The sequence below is a fragment of the Neolamprologus multifasciatus genome, chromosome 12 (genome assembly GCF_963576455.1).
Source record: "Neolamprologus multifasciatus chromosome 12, fNeoMul1.2, whole genome shotgun sequence".
NCBI classification, from domain to species: domain Eukaryota; kingdom Metazoa; phylum Chordata; class Actinopteri; order Cichliformes; family Cichlidae; genus Neolamprologus; species Neolamprologus multifasciatus.
The window spans coordinates 20,313,199-20,332,167 of record NC_140450.1 but is presented as its reverse complement, the minus strand read 5'-3'; the positions used below and the strand labels follow the sequence as shown (position 1 = coordinate 20,332,167).

Sequence of the window (18,969 nt, the reverse complement as noted above, 5' to 3'; positions counted from 1 at the left end):
GTCAGCTGTCAGGACATGTAATAAAATGTGTGTGTCTGTGTGTGCTGAGGGTTGCCTGTGCCAGGTCTTGCTTTCAGTAAGTACAGTATATTTGATTTGAAAATGTATTACATCCAAAACTGTGCGATTCCTCTAAGTCTGTTGTTTTAGGGGAAGATTACCAATGTCACTACTGCTTTCTTTTTTTTTTAATGTCAGGCTGCAGGTCTTATAACAATGCTGACTGGACACCTTCGGACAGTGAAGTACTCTGAGCCAGCTGGTGAGGAGGCTCTAGTCCAACAGTGCTGCTTTCAGCTCTGCCATGGCTGAGAGGTACCATATGTCTCCTCTCTCAGGAGTCCGTCCCAGGCTACTATTGCCAAGCCGTTAAGGCCTATCCCACATATGTGCCATAATACTGTTAAGTACTAATAAGTCCTCAAGTGGTTAAGGCACTGCTGCAATTCAGATTGTGAACCCTTGTCTGTATCTGCATTTGGGCTTATGAACAATAGAGAAATGACCACAGGTAAGTTCACTGGGTGGTGGTATTCCCCAAAGACCACACCTTCCTAAGACAGGTGAGTTTACTTCCTCATGAAAATGAATTTAATCAGATAATCTCAGCTAACATCAGACTGCATTTGAAACACAATATGGAAACCATGTTGCTCTTTAAATGAGCCAATCATTTTTGTAACTTTAGCAAAGTGAGCAAATCCGAAACTTTCTAGGGGCAATTAAAGTAGGTCTTTCAAGTATTAATTTTCAACCTGTTATAAAAGAAGAGGTCCTATTTGCCTCTATCACCATGATTCCTTTAGTTTAAAACCCTGATACTTACGGCACTGTGACACTGGAGGCTAAAATAAGTGTGAAGTAAATAAAAAATATTTTCCAAAATCACAGTAAAAGGTTTTGCACACCTTTCATATTTAAAACACAAGACAAGTAGCTTCGTTCCGCTTATCGTTGCCATAGGAATAGTTTAACCAATCAGAGGCGACATAGTAGGGCCAGTTAGAAAGAGTAGCCAATCAGAGAGTCTGTTGTTTAAGAGCCAGGCTTTTTGAAACGGCAAAGCAAGCACCTTTCAACTGACGACTTGTGAAACGGGCAAGCGTGGTACTTTTTATGGTTATATAAAATAGTTAAGTTTCCGAAAAGCGGCGCTACTTACAGAGGTAGATATACTCACTTCAAGTAGTTTAGTTTTTTTATGAGCAGCTGTATTTCTGTCTCCACTTCTCCATTTCTGTTTTAGCTTTAGCTCTGATTTATTTAGCTAACGATGTTTGTTTAACTCGATCAATTAATGCGCCTGTAAATGAGTAAAATATAGAAAAGTGTAAAGTTTTTTAAGCGTACAGATAAGCATATTCGTGGATTTCTTTGTGCATGAGGAAGTTTTCTGTTTACTCTGTGTGTACCTTCATTAGTTTGTAATGTAGAAACTAGCTTTTGGGCTAAAGAAACTTAAACAGAAGGCTTCAGCTGTGGCTCGAAATAAGTATTAAAGTTTCTTTTATAAATCAAACGCATCCAAATATGTTTTATGTCCATGTACGGTTTGCAAAACATGAGTAGGTGGGAAACAAAAGAGTACCAACGACTATCAATAGCTGCCAAAGATAACGGTGGTGGCCATAGCTGAAATTAAAATAAATACTATATAGTAACATACCAAAGTAGGTCCTGTCTCTATGGCCAGTTATTGATAGCTCATGCTGTGTTATTAAACTAGCACTATGACACTGTATATCTCTGTGTTTAGATGTCCTCAGACGAAGAAGAACCAACCAGTCCCGTTCTCCCCAAAGACTCGGACCGGGGCAGCTCCGTGTCCTCTGAGCTTCAGGTGAACATGTGCTTTTATTTACACTCAATTCTATGGAACCATGTTTCCACCACTGGAAAACTATTATGTATTAAAAGGAAATACACATCTATTTTGTTTTTGTATTAAATGGTAAAAGGACAGATTGTCTAGAAGCTGCTCTGAAAAAGTTTGGATATTAAATTCAACATTTTACACGGTTGGTGATTAAGTTTGCTGTTATCGGAGTCCAACCATTTGAATTAGTCTGCCAACCAAAATCATGTGTGATATCAGGTTGCTTGAACTAGAACCTTTTTAAGTGTGAAAGTAGTTTTGCTGTGTTGCAAGTCCAAATGGACACTGTTAGGTTAAGCAAAGCTTTACATAACATGGTCTTAGCATCACTAGGTGTCAAAATTGAAGAGTCACACTAAAATGTTGTAACCAAAATAAACAGACTTGAAACAATACACAGAAAAATACAAACTGTAACATGCTTCAATTGATATTTGACCACCTTGTTCTTTGTTATTGTTTATCAATTAACAGGATGAGTATGAGGAGCTCCTCCGTTATGCTGTTATCACCCCTAAATTTGACGCGCTTGGCATTCAGTTGAAGCAGCAGAGCACCTCGCATCTGTCTGCAGCGGGTGGAAATAAAGATGGCACAAAGTTTCAACGTGTACCAGGTATGTTGGCTTCCTCCTGTATGAAGAACACTTTCATACACATGTCTGTGTAGGTTCACAGTCATCTAGGTCATGTTAGTCTAGAGAGCTTAGAAAAAGAGGCAACAAAACAAAACAGACACACAGTTCACCAGGACTGGCTGACAGAAACTGAATATGAGCCCTTCCAGACACTGTCTGCATCAAATGATCGTCTGTCAGAAAGGATTTGGCATCAAAATATGGAGAAAATGTGTGTGTGTATTTATCAGCTTTATATTTTCATCTTTTAAACCAGTGTAAAAGGCTAGATATCAGTCTGTCACATTGTACCCCCTATCTCTTTCCCCTGCAATACCCACATCTTAAACACTCCATCAGTTTCCTCCCCTGTTGTGACTCTCATCTGAGGTTTAGTGCTTTAACTGTCACGGAGTAGTGCACGAGGATGTAGAAAGCAGACGGGCCAATTGGTAATGATCTCCTGGCACTCTGCCCGTACTGCTCTTTAGAGTGCAGGCTTTCTCTTCTCCCTCCCTGCAGAATTTAATTAAGATATTGACATAAATGCTTTCTTGGACAAGGAGCCACACTCATCTTATTTACCACTCTCACCTTCACATTTTCTGCTCTCAAGCTGTTTTTTGTTTTCTGACTTTTTTGGATTACATTTTTTTAAATCAACCATTTTAATCTATCTTTAGCCACATTTATCTATTCCTCTACCTGCTCACTGTAACTCCTGTATCTTCTTTCAGATTCTGCCATTGAAGCTAAGGATGGGAGTCACTCTAGCAGGAGCCTGAGATCGTCACACGCCTCCCCCTTGATTGTTGAGCCACACTCGACACACTCAAGAGCCTCTTGTGGTAAAATAATTGTAAAATTTCAGAGAAACAAAATGCTTATTATGTGTAACTGTCATAATACTGTTTCATATTCTCAGCCATAGTCTGCCTGTCTGTCTGCGGTTGTGCTTCTTTTTTTTTTTTCCCCCACTCCAGCTGAGAAGATGGCAGGTCATTCGTCTAGCAGGGCATCACTGCTCTCAGATAATCCCTCAGAGAGGTTACAGGTGGCATCTGAGAGGTCCAGGCCAGATACCCCAGAACCCTTTGAGTTTGTTGTGACAGAGATGTTTATTTCAGAGGAGAACATAAACAAGATGGAGAACATTCTGGACACGTGGAGCAACAACCTGAAGGTTAGTCTGCTTCCACACAGTGTACAACTGTCCTTCACAGCCGCTCAGTTTCTCCTGTGGGCTTTTACATAGCTGTAAACAGCATTTATGCATAGACAGAGAAAATGTGATTGTGCTGTTTCTGGCATTTTTGATCATAATGATATTTTTCACTCTTTTCCTTCTCTGCCATTGTCATTAGAAAGTTATACTGTGCCTGTGGTCAGATTAGCGATTATATAGAGGGAATGTGTCTGAGCCTCAGGATGACTTTTTGAAAAGGATGACACCTCGCTGCTCTTCATGGAACCGTTGACCTTTTAACTGTGTTTCCTGGAGACATTATTCTAAAGGAAATGGGTGTCTCCATGTGGGTGTCCATCCTGCCCTTTTCCTCTGATTTTGTACAGCTCATTCATGGAGAGCAGATGACAGCCAATCACCTGCTAAGCTGTGCAAAGCTTAATCTTGGAAAAAAGCAGTACCAGCCAGAATGAGAAGGAGATGTGGGTTGAATAGTACACTCGTGTGTTGAGGGAGGGGTTTGAAAGTTCTTCTAAACCTGGAACTACACATCAGAACTGTAAAATAATACATCTCTGGTGGAAAACTCTTACACTCTGTGCAGTAGCATAAATCTGGCTTAAGTTTGATGGACTTGAGATGTTTCAAGAACTGAGTCCAGCAAAAGAAAACTTAGAGATGAATTCTTCAAGATTTCTGTGTTGTGCAGTTGCATCTGTCTGGCACACCTGTTCATGTAATTTAAAAACAGCTACAGATATTTGTACAGATGCTCATGTTTGCTAAAGTAGAGTAATGAACACATTGTGACAGCCCAACCCTCTATTCCCTAATTAGTCAAATGTGCTGACGGAGCTACGGAAATGGAAGTTGGCCTTCGTTGAGCAACACAAGCTGGAGATGATGAAGGAGAGGGAGAGGCATGCAGCCCAGTCAGCTGGCCTGAAGTCAGAGCTAGATAGCCTTAAACAGCTATTACAAACCTATGAAACCTCCAACCAAAGGAAAGATGAGGTGACTACACGTCTATTTATTTGCTTTATCTAGTAAATCATTTAGATGTTTGTTATCGGGTAATTTTCAGAATAATTTGTCATTTATTTAATCACCTGTTGTTGTTTTTTGTTTGTTTGTTTTTCGTCAATAAAACACGAGAAACTGTAAAAACACCCATTACAAAATCATGGACTCCAAGCTGACATCAACTAATGTCTCACCCTAGTTTCCACAAAGAAGGAGACTAGAGTGCAAAAATATTATATTTAGTGCAATGAAAGACTAAAAAAGACTTTTACATTTAAGGTCCTCATATCAGTGTTTTATTAGGCCCCTATATACGTCTTTATTAATTAATTTGCACATTATGTCTTGCATGCCTGTGTAAAAACAAACAAAATTTCTTTTTAAAAAAATTAAAAATTCAAGAAGCACTCTACTTCCTTCCTTTTTTAGACCAACGGGCTTGTTTTGTGGACTCTTTCAGGTGATCGGGAACCTGAGCCAAGTACTGGACAGACAGAAAGAAAAGCTTGAGAAGATGAGGGCCTTCACCCACTGGAGACTACAGCACATCGAGGCCAAAGAAGAGGTATGGTGTTTAAGAAGATTTCAAAACCTTTTGATATGATATTTTAGAAGTTGCTTGTGACATTAGAAATGCTCATCAAATAGCAAAACCCTTCTCTACCTTTAAATTGTCAGAGTAACAGAGGTTTTTGCTACGTCCAAACTGCTGGTTTACTAAATTTTGTGCGCTTTTTTTTTTTTCCCCCACTGTTGCTGTTTTTTCAATGTGAACTTTCATACAAGTGTTGGTGATTTACTTAACTCATCGGGTAATGCCATTCCTTAAAAATGACCAATTCATATTTTTGTATAAACCACGACATAAAAATAAACCACGACATAAAATTCATCACGAGAACGAATGCAGCTGCACAGGAGTGACTTATAGACGTAATTATTGCCTTGTAAATATTACAAATCACAGCCCTGTGGTTCCCCGCCAGGCTCGTTCTTCTCAGGTGGCACAGCAGCACTACAATTTGCAGCTGAAGAAGAAGGTGTGGTTTGCTTGGCAGTCTCTGATCCAGAAACACTGGAAAGTCAAGGTGGAGAAAGCTTGCCGTTCAAGGGCTGAAGAGGTCTGCTCCCAGATGTCTGTCGAGTATGAGGCTAAGCTAGCAGAGGTCAGTACATGTGGGACAGTGTGTCTAAGATGAGGCTGTAATGCTCACTTCAAACTGAAACTCTCTGCATTTAAGTAAATGAGCATCCCACTTTTGTTAGTATATCATGGTAAATGGACTGGTTTTCAGCTCTGAGCACTCAGAGTGCCGTCTTACTACAAGCCACATTCACTCTTACAGACACATTCATACAAGCAGTTTTTTCTATGACTAAACACTTCAAACACTTACATGGATGCATCAGGTTCTGCAGAGTAGGGGATTGAACCATCAACTTTTAGATCATTATATAACCCATTCAGTGTTGGGAAGGTTACTTTTAAAATGTATTCCACTACAGATTACAGAATACATGCCCCAAAAGTGTATTTTGTAACGTACTCCGTTACGTTACTCAATGACAGTAACGTATTCTGAATACTTTGGATTACTTAATAATATTATCATGCTTTTTACAACTACATGAATGTACTATTGCTGTGTGATTTATTACTGTTACTGAAATACCAATACCAACTAGATTTTTAAATCTTAATATTAAATGAGTAACAGTAGGGTGGACATTAGGTAAGGCTGCACTTTTTGCAGCGATCTCGTGTAGAAAACTATTTCGCGTGTATATAAAAGGCGTTGAAAGGCTGCTCCAACGGAACTTATTGTTTTGGAGGAAAACACGAACACAGTGTACAGTCGAGTTTTAATAGCTTACTTACAATTGGGCTCGTCAGGCACTCTCTTTTTGGCTGCAGTGGTTATTATTATATTTACATGCTTCCATCTCCCGTTTCGGGTCGGTTGCAACTCGTACTTTTCAACTCTTTTTCTCCCTCCTCGCGCTCACAGACACATAACGGGTATGGCAGTCCATTCTCCCTGCAGCACGGACTACACTGCCCATGAGGCTACATTCTTTAGGGTGATGCCTGTAACACTCTGCCTATTGCCTTCATGTTAAATCATTTTTGTGAATAATTTTTAAAAATATTTCTTCACCTCATTATGCGGGCCGCAAGTAGAGGTGACATGGGCCACGAGATTGAGACACAGGCATTAGAGCCTCTTAATGCGTGTTTTGTTTGGGTTTCCACCAGCGTGGAATTACCAAAAATAGAGAGAGCATAGCCTAACATATGAAACAGGAAAAGACCGCCGTGTAATCCATTTATTTCAATATCACCTTTTTAAACGGTAACTGTAATGGAATACAGTTACTCATGTTTTGTATTTTAAATACATAACGCCGGTACATGTATTCCGTTACTCCCCAACACTGACCCACTCTACCACCTTAATTACTGTTAATTACTTACAGTGGGGCAAAAAAGTATTTAGTCAGCCACCGATTGTGCAAGTTCCCCCACTTAAAATGATGACAGAGGTCAGTAATTTGCACCAGAGGTACACTCCAACTGTGAGAGACAGAATGTGAAAAAAAAATCCATGAATTCACATGGTAGGATTTGTAAAGAATTTATTCGTAAATCAGGGTGGAAAATAAGTATTTGGTCAATAACAAAAATACAACTCAATACTTTGTAACATAACCTTTGTTGGCAATAACAGAGGTCAAACGTTTACTATAGGTCTTTACCAGGTTTGCACACACAGTAGCTGGTATTTTGGCCCATTCCTCCATGCAGATCTTCTCAAGAGCAGTGATGTTTTGGGGCTGTCGCTGAGCAACACGGACTTTCAACTCCCGCCACAGATTTTCTATGGGGTTGAGGTCTGGAGACTGGCTAGGCCACTCCAGGACTTTCAAATGCTTCTTACGGAGCCACTCCTTTGTTGCCCGGGCGGTGTGTTTTGGATCATTGTCATGTTGGAAGACCCAGCCTCGTTTCATCTTCAAAGTTCTCACTGATAGAAGGAGGTTTTGGCTCAAAATCTCACGATACTTGGCCCCATTCATTCTGTCCTTAACACGGATCAGTGGTCCTGTCCCCTTGGCAGAAAAACAGCCCCATAGCATGATGTTTCCACCCCCATGCTTCACAGTAGGTATGGTGTTCTTGGGATGCAACTCAGTATTCTTCTTCCTCCAAACACGACGAGTTGAGTTTATACCAAAAAGTTCTACTTTGGTTTCATCTGACCACATGACATTCTCCCAATCCTCTGCTGTATCATCCATGTGCTCTCTGGCAAACTTCAGACGGGCCTGGACATGCACTGGCTTCAGCAGCGGAACACGTCTGGCACTGCGGGATTTGATTCCCTGCCGTTGTAGTGTGTTACTGATGGTGACCTTTGTTACTTTGGTCCCAGCTCTCTGCAGGTCATTCACCAGGTCCCCCCGTGTGGTTCTGGGATCTTTGCTCACCGTTCTCATGATCATTTTGACCCCACGGGATGAGATCTTGCGTGGAGCCCCAGATCGAGGGAGATTATCAGTGGTCTTGTATGTCTTCCATTTTCTGATGATTGCTCCCACAGTTGATTTTTTCACACCAAGCTGCTTGCCTATTGTAGATTCACTCTTCCCAGTCTGGTGCAGGTCTACAATTCTTTTCCTGGTGTCCTTCGAAAGCTCTTTGGTCTTGGCCATGGCGGAGTTTGGGGTCTGACTGGTTGAGGCTGTGGACAGGTGTCTTTTATACAGATGATGAGGTCAAACAGGTGCCATTCATACAGGTAACGAGTGGGGGACAGAAAAGCTTCTTACAGAAGACGTTACAGGTCTGTGAGAGCCAGGGATTTTCCTTGTTTGAGGTGACCAAATACTTATTTTCCACCCTGATTTACGAATAAATTCTTTACAAATCCTACCATGTGAATTCATGGATTTTTTTTCACATTCTGTCTCTCACAGTTGAAGTGTACCTCTGGTGCAAATTACTGACCTCTGTCATCATTTTAAGTGGGGGAACTTGCACAATCGGTGGCTGACTAAATACTTTTTTGCCCCACTGTATGTGTGCTCTCCAAATCACTGTAGAGCACGTGCCGATGGAGAAAAGGCAACCAAAAATACATCCTACATAGGGCTTCATGTTTTCGTATTTTTATTAGGCTGTAACATAATAATCAAATGTTTTTTGTTTTAAATGCACATCTTGTGTTTTTCTTCTTTTTAAAAAATAATTATATAAAAAGATAATTCAACAATTCTTTCTATCCTTTGCTACCTGTGTGCACAGCACTGTGAGGCTATAGAGCGGGCACAGGTGGAGATTCAGAGACTACGACTAGAGCGAGAGCGATATGAAGAATCCATGAAGAAAGCCTTCATGAGGGGTGTATGTGCTCTCAACATGGAGGCGCTCAGCATGTTTCACTCTACAGAAGGACGAGCAGAACAACCTCCAGCTCATGATCAGCATGGTTTGTAGTAAATTTGTGGCCTGTGGAGAAAAACATTTATCTTCGTAGAAATGTAGCACACTAAAGCATGTACTGCTAGGATGATATATAGACTGATGCTCTATACAATGTACCGTGGTTGCATCGTGAGCCTTGCCTCTGCGGTGTATTGATTTAGCGCAGTTTTGGAGATTGAAACGAAAAGACATGATGGAAACAGCATTTTTCCAATAGAGTGCAGCCATGTGCTATTGACGTTTGTTGAGATTTATGATTGAGAGGAGGGAATGGGGTCTTTGAAAGCCTCATTTAATGAAGTTAAATCTGTGAATATGCTCAGCACTGCGCAAAACGTACTTTGCACAGGTTGGCAAGCTTAATGTGGCAATGAAAAACTGGTTGATAAAATTTAAAACCCTTTTGAACCATGTTATGAATCATGTAATGAATGTTATTTAGTTGTATGTAAATGCTGGGAAGATCGGATTAAGAGCTTTGGACTATTACCTGACACTTCAGTAGAAAACCTTAAACTCGGATCAGCGGTGTTTAAAATACTAGCATCATATGATTATCACCAAGACGTCCCACTGGCATGAGTTGGGAAAAATATCTCATCATTATATTTACACCACCTGTCGTCAGATTTGTTGTCTGAATCTGTTTTTGTTTTTTTGTTTTTTGTTGATACCATGGCTTCTGGACTTGGATCTTACTATCTTTAGCATGTAGAAATGAAGCCTAGCATGGGCATCTGCTCATCCATCTGCTTTCAGGTTTAATGAGTCTTCCAAACTGAAATGTATGTTAATACGATGCTGTCAGCCAGGGCGGTTAATTGATTACCCTTTTCTGTTGCTTTAAAAATTAGCACTTTTTTTTCTCCTTTGGATTTTTTTTAAACTGCATATATTTATATATTTTATACTTTATAGCAGCGGTCCCCAACCCCCGGGCCTCGGACCGGTACCGGTCCGTGAGTCATTTGGTACCGGGCCACGAGAGTTCAGGCTCAGGGGTGAAATGTATTGTTTTCAGGGTTTTTATCGGTTTTCAGCGTTATTTTGTTATCGTTTACTCGGTTTTCCTCGGTCTTTTCACGTGTGTTATGAATAAATTTTCTTTTTTTTGGTACCGGTACTAGTTTTTATTTTGTTGTACTTATCCGCGACACTTTAAAGGCCAGTCCGTGAAAATATTGTCGGGCACAAACCGGTCCGTGGCGCAAAAAAGGTTGGGGACCGCTGCTTTATAGGACTTTTGCAGAAGTTATGAATCCCCAGCTCCTGCTACACCTGTGGTTTAAAATGGGTACTTTATGTGTCATCTGACAAGGAAGAGATCATTGAAATATCCCCATTCAAATACAAACTCAGGATTTCCAGTTTAAAGGGGGATTTTTGTGTAACTACAATAAAAATGAGTTATTACTGAGTCCTAATGACTCAATGAAGGTTTCTTTTTTGTGTCGTAGTTCCTCTGCCTCGTGAGGATGAGCGTGGCTCCTCTGCCATGGCTCAGCTCCAGCCATATGCCATCTCTTCCACACAGTTCAGTCCGGTCCATTTTGACCACCCAGACCCGTCGCACAGTGAAGCAGATGATGTGGCAAGTCACTGTTAATTTATAATGGAAAAACACCATAGTACAGTGTCTTTCCAAATCACTCGTGGTTCTTGAAATTTATTTATTGAATGTTAAGCATGTCCTTTCACGTGGATCATTTTGTTCTTTTGATTATTTATTACTTTATGTCGCAGACAATTCTGGCTTCACATATAAATCATGTGATTGCCCTAAAAATGAAGAATTTGTAGAGAAGTCTTGAATTTCCTTTGTTATACTTTTTGTTTTAATTAGATGCACTATGACTAACTTCCTCTAAATCCTGATCCTGTGTTCACTTGTTGCCTTTATTTGTAGATGGGCTCTGGTGCCCCCGTGTCCCAAGAAGAAGCACTCCCTCCCACTACAGTGGTGCACAGCTCACTCCCTCTTGGGGGAATTGCAAGTTCCCACAAAAAGGTTAGTGTCAGACATATAGAGACAAACTACCAACAGCAGCTGAATCTATGTCCGGCTTTGTTGTCTGTACTATGCTATCTAAAGCTCTTCATCAAAAATCACATTTGTATATAACACTAAAAATATTGCTTGTTTTAGGTAGGTACTCGTGTCGTCACAGCAAGTCAACAAAAATCCTCAAAGACTGTAACGGCTCGTGTCACTGCGCGCCATGAGATCAGTAAGGTGGGACGTAGCAGCCTGCAGGTGATGGGAGTGGCTCCACCTATGAGCTCTGTGGTAGTCGAACGGCATCATCCTGTTACGCAGGTATGTGATGTGATGCATCGACACTGTTCCTTTACGAGTCTTGCAGTCATATACTTAGGAAACTTGGCACAGTTTTAGCTTCAAGGTCATGTTGTTGCGTATCTCGGACCACATCTAGCACAGCTTTTGCTTTTAGACTGCTCCCTCTAGGGTTTTCAAGTGACTTTGCACTTAAATTTGCATTATTTTTCACATCAGCTGGTTTCTCCGGAACCTTATAGTTGATGTCTGCATTGATAATCTGACTCTCGAGGACTCACCAGAGCACCAAAGTTTTATACTGGAAACTGCAGTTTGGTCTTTGGGTTTTAGCCCAAGCCCAAACTCTCATCACCAATAAAAATTCTGTCAAAAGAAAAAGATTTCAACAAAAAATTCAACAAAAGTTGATGTTTTGGGGGGTTTTTTGGTCAGTGGTGAAATCTCAGTTCTCAGTGCAAATGGTGATAATCGGACTGATCTTAAAAAAATAAAATCAGGTATGCTGGAAGCAGTCCAGGGGTGCATGAGAAGATGCCTACAACATAGGAATTAAAACAACAGACTTTAATATTGTTGTGTTGTTTGATTTTTGTTTTTCTATAAGCAAAATCACTTAACTTTATAAAGGCACCCTTTATTTTTCATGTTGTTCAAATGCACCTTTGTTTATGTGAATTAGAAAAGCAATTTAAACTTTTTTTTGTTTGTTTTTTTGCTTTCTTTTAGCTCACCATTGGGCAAGCCACAGCTGCTAAATTTCCAAGCTCCTCCCAAAAGGGCCACATGTCCACTGCAGGCAGAGCCTCCTCCAGAACGCACAGCAGCACCTGTCACACACACTCCATCAAAGTAGTTGACTGATGACACGCACATATCTCAAAGATCTTCCTTAAGACCAGCTATGCAAAAATCCAAATTGATGGAATTTTCCATCTTGATATGAAGGTGTGTGTGTGTGTGTGTGTGTGACCCTAGAGTTTTAAATGTGAATGTGTTTCCTTTGTAATTATTACAGATGGAACAAAAGTTCAGAGAATTCCAAAATGAACATTTATTACTTTGCTTTAAATTATGCACAGATAACGGTGTACTGCAAGGCGACCATCCAACAGCACATGTTGTTTACTTGACGAAACCAAAGCTATATGCTAATGGTGTGACGCACAACGTTATTTTTAAAATAAATTATTTTACTGCAGTAGTCCTGTAGAGATGCTTCGTTGACAGTGATGCGAACAGTGTAAATACTGCAGTGTTCTTCTTCATGAAATGGTACATCTTTTACTGCTGACTTGCTCTGCCTCCAGTCGAATCTTATCTGAAAGACGAACATTTGATGAAGTAAAACTTTGGAACAGGCGGTGCAGAAGACATAAATTTCTGTTTATCGGCGTACTTGTTAACAGAGTGTACCTGCAGCTTTTGTGTTCCCAGTGCAGATGAGGCCCTGGTAGAGGTCTTTAGCAGGGGCCTTCAGAGCCAGTTCCTCCCCATGAAGCCAGATCAGCAGCATTCTGTTCCCATGCTCCTGATAACTGTGCTGACCTGCAGGTAAACGCACAACCCTTTAAGTTCAGAAAAAAGGTCAACCTGCAAAAAATACCCTAAAGATACCAAATTACAACTTGGAAAATAAGCTGTAAAAATTTCAATGTCATTTAATGTCATACTGGGATATTAATTTTTTTTAATTTAATTAATGTGTTTGACTCAAGAAGGTTAAGTTAGATTTTCAGAGGGTTGCCAAATGCACAGCAGAAACCTGCCCTGTCAGTGTGTGAGTTATGGCACCTGTCCACTGCTCCTCGATGGCAGACACTTGGTCCTGAGTAAAGTCCCAGTGTGTTGCCAGTCTTTTCCAGTCTCCTGGTTTCAGCAGCTTGTACGCCAGGCGCCAGGCCATTGAATACAGCTCCTTGTTCTCACTGCGGCGGTCAAATTTGAACGTCAGTGCATGCTCGGTGCGAACAATCTCATTAAGCTCAGGGTTAGCCTGAAAGGGCAATTAAATCATGTCAGCAGGCTGATAAAGGCCACACTCTCCAGACAACAGAGGGGCACAGGAAGAAAATTTTGGCAAGACACTAACACATATGATTAGCAATATAAATGTCAGAGTGAAACATTTTGAAAATCAATAATGGAGGAGAATAAGGCATATTCTTAATTAAACTGATGATAAATCGTATGTCGAATGTTTCTGGGCTCCGAATCACTTTTACAGTGAATGCTTTAATAGAATTAGAGGGGATTCAGCTAATCGAGGATGTGACACTGAATCATTCATGGTGAAAGTAATTATTGATTTCAAAGCATCGCGAATGGATTATGCTCGTGAAAGTTACAAGTATCATTTGATTATCCCCTCACCTTTTTCTGGTCATAGTATCGTTCTGCTTTGATGATCATGTCCACAATGTTTACCTCATCTGCTCTGGCTGCAACACCCAGAGCAGTCTTACCCTGCTACTCCGAATCCAGCATGTACAGTGAAAAACAAATTCAATTAGAACTGCAAGAGATTGCATTTAGTTTGATTTTTCTTGTATTTTCAGTGTATCATGCTGCGACAAAGGCTTACATTAATTATCATTTTTAGGATAGCATTAGTATACAGTTTAATTTCATTAATATGACAAATGCATCTTACCCGGTCCTTGACTGTTAGATCAGGCCCAGCTTTAAGAAGCATTTCCACAACCTCAGCTTTGGCAGCCTCAGCAGCAATGTGCATAGCTGTCTGAGACCTCTAACAGTCCAAAGCATGACACGACATAACGATAAGCAGAAATTAGTTTGTCTACATTATGTTCATGGATGCTTTATTTTACTGTCTTAGGCAGGAGCTTGTACCTTATCTGTGGCATTGATATTGCAGCCAGCCTCCAATAGGTAATAGATAACAGGGATGTGACTGTTCTTCACTGCCAGGTGGAGAGGTGTCTCTAGATCCTGAGAGCAATAATATTATGCTTCATAAAAGATGGATTACTCTGCCACTGCCTCCTATCTGGTTGTTTGCTTACCTGATTTTGAAAGTCCGCCTGGGCATTGTACTGCAAGAGAACTTGAACAAGAGCCGCGTCTCCTTTTTCTGCAACTGTATGGAGAGCGCTGCATTTGGCCTACAAAGAGTACAAAGTGAGTCCAGTTGTACTATGTCTAGAAGAATCTTTATTTATGACATATTTTTCAGGATAAACACCATAATGCATATTATATTAGTAGTACAGTTAAAAGCAGAACAGTAGAAAAGGTATTTAGTTATTTGAATCTACACAGTACCAAAAAAATACACCGGTACACAAACAAAAGTTACCAAAGAAAACACATGATTTTCTGAACTTCCATGTTAGGAACAGTGATTACTGTAAGTATTTGATGTGTGTATTTTTCTCTTAGCCTGCACTGGTCCAGTAAAACTTGGCCGGGTATACTGCCTGAACGTACCACTGTGAGTATGTTGGGGTCACAACCGGCCTCCAGCAGGACCTGAGCACATTCTTCCTGACCGTGGTCTGCAGCCTGGTACAGAGCGGTCTCACCATCCTGCAGCACAGAACATCCGTCAGCAATGATGGAAATGGAAAATTCTTCTAACATAATTAACATTTTAAGTTATTTATTATTATCATTATTAGTTATAACAAAGTAGAATTTCTTTACACTGAAGGAACATTGGCTTGGATCATTCAATTAAATGCCAGCAAATTAGTTACTGCAGATCTTTTGGGGGGTAAGGTTTTGTAATTATCTCTTACTTTAATGCATCATTAAGCCACATCAGTACTAATACAAAGGAACACATTTATCATGTTCAGTTTACCTGTTACCTGCCAAAGTTCGATCCAGAAAGCTAAATGTGTCATTATACTAACCGGTAGATGTTTGATTCATCTCAATTGATCCCAAGTGGAGCCAGCATCCAGCAGTGGATTAGCCGCTGAGCTCACACTGTCACAAACCAAACCGTGATAGAGAGGATGTTTGCACTGATTGTCTACCATATTGACTTCATCCCGAGTATCAAAGCTCTGCAGCAGCAGTTGGACGACATCCAAGTGGCCGTTCCTGGCAGCTAAGTGCAGGGGCGTGTCCCCTCTCTGGCAGAAGGGAGGGAGGGAAACAGCTTGCATCAAAGAGTGTTTGACTTTGAGCTTTCTTGCAGGTGTGACACTGAAATGTGCACTCAAGGCACATGTGAGCATAAACAGCCATATACTCGGAAATAGATGCAGCAAAATCGCACAAATAAATCCTCGTGCACACCTTGTTGGGCTTCATGGTGGCCATGTTGTATGGCTCCATGAGCACCTGTAACATCTTAACACACCCGTGTTCTGCTGCCAGTGCAAATGCTCGGTGTCCTGACTGAAACACAAGAAAAGAGGCTCAGGTAATCACATGTAGTGCATGCACTTTAGCTCAAAATGAAATTTGCCACACAATTGTTTTGTGCAAGTTGCGTACCAGGTCATCCTTGTCAAGTTCTTTCATCTGCAGGTCATTTACAATGTAGTCTACGATTTCAGTATGGTTGTTGATGGCAGCACAGTGCAAAATATTGAGTCCTTCCTGAAGCAGACAAAGAAATAACTTTTTCTCTTAAATCAGACAGGGTGCTGTTTGAGAATTTACAATGCAAACCAAATTCATCTTGAACCGTATTTGAAAATGGAAAGCCACAGTGTAAAAGATACAGTATAACGAAAGCAAAGATGTACAAAATACAATGTGTAGCTTGTGGTTTAATTTCCTTGAAATTTAGCGCACCTGAAAACTTACAAACAGGTGCAGGAGAACAAGAGGGTATATTTAAAATTAAACAAATTATACTTCAACTCAAATGTCGAAATACTTTATGGTTATAGCATTGTCAGAAATATGTGCCACTAAATATTACATTTTAGTTATTTATAATTTGATGTGAATTTTTCAACTCATAATTACATATGGATGTGAATTACACAGATTAAGCTTAAATGTATTTATGTGAAACTGAATTTCAAAACTTTACAAAATTAAAATCAATTAAAACCAATCAAAACTTCACACCTCCATATTACTTTTATTACTTTTTGTATCTCAGAACTAAAATCCAGTTCTCATAACTCAAACTCAGTTTTTGCAATTCAAATTCAGTTTTCTGGGAGAGGCATCAGGGTTTCTGAGGAAGGGCAGCCGACCATAGATTCACACACAAACTCTTCAAGCAGTCGGGGCTGCCTCTGTACCATGGATATTAAAAATAATTACAATATTAGGACGTTAGGCTACTCAATAATATTGTTTGACATTACCAAGGTTATTATAAACATATTACAAAACTAGATGGGGGGGGGGAACTAACTACTGAGTCAACTGCTTTCAAAATTCTTTTGTTGTTTTTATTGTAATACCTGTACTGATTTTCCTAAATCTTGCCTCTGACATATACCCTCCATAAAATAGTAATTAAAAGGCTAAAACTAACACAGAAGCTAAACTGAAACAAATGCAAAATAAACATTTTAGCCAATATAGAACTGGAATGTAACTTTGGACGTTGCTATTTAAAATTGCTTAGAGGATACATTTTGTCCTGTCTTTTTAAAACGCTCTGAATTGACCTACTGCTTTCAAATATTTACAGTATAGTTGCACAGTAAACTCAGAAAAAGTATATAGTACTTTAAGGCGCATTACAGCAGAAGTTGCAGGCTATATTATGAAGTGTTACTGAAAATTAAAAGGTTAAATAGTATAGATAATAAAATATCTGAATAGCAGTGTGTTGTTTTGAGAGGGTGTTTGTGCAAAATCTAAAAGGAAAACAAAAAACAAACAAACAATGGGATTAATTTCTCAATTTAAGGGTATTTCATCTCTGTTGGTTAGTGAGAAGCAATAGAGGAGAATTCTTCCTTCTACTTCACCTCGTTCTCAGCCTTCTGTTCTGCTCCAGCCTGCACTAATAATTTCAGGATGTCCAAACTGCCAAACCAGGCAGCCAAATGAATGGGTGCTACGCCGTACTGTCAGACACAGAACACAAAATGGTAGTAGCCAACTTGGAGACATTACATAACATATTGTCCTTGGCTCAAATACTCGCATCTAACATCTTAAAACCCTCCCACCTTGTCCTTTTGGTCCACTTTGACCCTTCGCTGTAACAGCAGCTTAACAGCTTCTTTGTTTGTGCAAGCTACTGCAAAGTGAAGGGCAGTCCTATTTTGCTGAGGAAGACAAAATAATCAACATGTTATCAGTTTAATGAAAGTTTATTCAGTGATTGGGTCTGTTTGGCTAATGCAGATACTTTATCTTTTCAGACGCACCACATTCTTTACGTTGGCATTTAACCCTTTTCCAAGATCCGTCATGGTCTCCACATCGTTCCTCTTAGCTGCTTCGATAAACTCCTTCTCAGCCTCAAGCACTACATAACACAGTAGACAAGCCTTAATGCATGTCTTTCTTCATACATAATGTAATTAATTGTGTTAATACATATTAGATAGCAGGATTATATCACAACATAGAGTAAAGTGAACTAAGATGGTGAGATTTTCAACATTACTACCTACACACCCACATAGCAAATAGTGTTTTTCCTTGGAAGGAAACTGTCACACCTCACTTCAGTGACAAACAGAAGCTCAAGGGCTCGGTTCTTGAATCTGCTACATTTACTACACTTTCTATGTCTTTTCTGACATATAAAGCACAAAAACAGCTTGTTTGTCCTTTTTATGTTTTTTTCTCTTTATCATTGGCTGTTCTTGCATACTCACACATCTCTACGTCATCAAAACTGTTGTCCGTCTCTTTGTTTGAATGCTTGTTCAGAGCAAAGTCACTGAATCCCCTCACAGTCTCCGGTCTTATCCACTTTCGAGGGTCCAGATTCTCCTTTTTAGGAGAATGTTTCTCAATCATCCTCTTCAGAGCCAAAGCTTTTTTTTCCATTTGGAGGCTCTTACAACAAAGCCACGCTTTGTGTATTAAACGGTATAGGTTGTATCCTGAAAACAGTCTACCTCAGTTCCAGAGGAAAAAGATCGCACACCCGTAAGGAAAGCCAGTGTTATCCAATTTCACAAAGTCCTGATCTTCATAGAGCCAAGAGCGAGGAAGTGTATGGTAGTGTACTCCTTACTTTAGTGCCACAGGGCTGATCCGTATTTACTTTACTAGCTCACACCCTAGAGATCCCCGGTGATAGTAACAGGTTTATTTAACATGACACATTTCATTTTGACTAGTCAGTGGCACAGCTGTGGCTATATTATGGCTCGAGTAACATGAGGAATTTATACCAATAGTCTAACTTAAATTTGTATTATGTAATGCTGGTTAAAAGATTAACAAAGGAGTTTGAGTTCAGTAGTAACACATGTTTGTCTAAGGAAACAAACGTACTGTATACGTAGAAGGAAGCAGCGAGTCACATTTACACAACTTGAAGCGGTACAGTTTCATGGCTGACAGCAAGAACCCG

The 18,969-nt window shown here is 40.0% G+C and overlaps 2 protein-coding genes across 3 annotated transcripts; one reads left to right on the top strand and one right to left on the bottom strand.

Annotated features, from left to right (window-relative positions):
- Positions 1-1,028: 1,028 nt before the first annotated feature.
- poc5 (POC5 centriolar protein homolog (Chlamydomonas)) lies at positions 1,029-12,684 on the top strand. Of its 2 annotated transcripts, none has more exons than XM_085181398.1 (13): positions 1,029-1,166; positions 1,757-1,840; positions 2,351-2,492; positions 3,230-3,340; positions 3,476-3,675; positions 4,516-4,692; positions 5,162-5,266; positions 5,688-5,867; positions 9,008-9,191; positions 10,645-10,778; positions 11,094-11,195; positions 11,334-11,504; positions 12,213-12,684. In XM_085181398.1, exons 2-13 carry the CDS (start codon positions 1,757-1,759, stop codon positions 12,345-12,347), a joined length of 1,725 nt encoding a protein of 574 aa, XP_085037524.1. In that variant the 5' UTR covers positions 1,029-1,166; the 3' UTR covers positions 12,348-12,684. The 2 variants fall into 2 exon arrangements, with proteins under 2 accessions (XP_085037524.1, XP_085037525.1); XM_085181399.1 differs by having other exon boundaries at positions 1,071-1,107.
- On the bottom strand, positions 12,455-18,959 carry ankdd1b (ankyrin repeat and death domain containing 1B). The gene is made up of 15 exons (XM_085181401.1): positions 18,263-18,959; positions 17,807-17,907; positions 17,606-17,704; positions 17,402-17,500; positions 15,957-16,061; positions 15,756-15,857; positions 15,491-15,589; positions 14,937-15,035; positions 14,513-14,611; positions 14,340-14,438; positions 14,137-14,235; positions 13,857-13,952; positions 13,278-13,479; positions 12,900-13,031; positions 12,455-12,804 (listed from the first exon to the last, which is right to left on the bottom strand). Exons 1-15 carry the CDS (start codon positions 18,435-18,437, stop codon positions 12,749-12,751), a joined length of 1,662 nt encoding a protein of 553 aa, XP_085037527.1. The 5' UTR covers positions 18,438-18,959; the 3' UTR covers positions 12,455-12,748.
- Between the last annotated feature and the right edge of the window lie 10 nt (positions 18,960-18,969).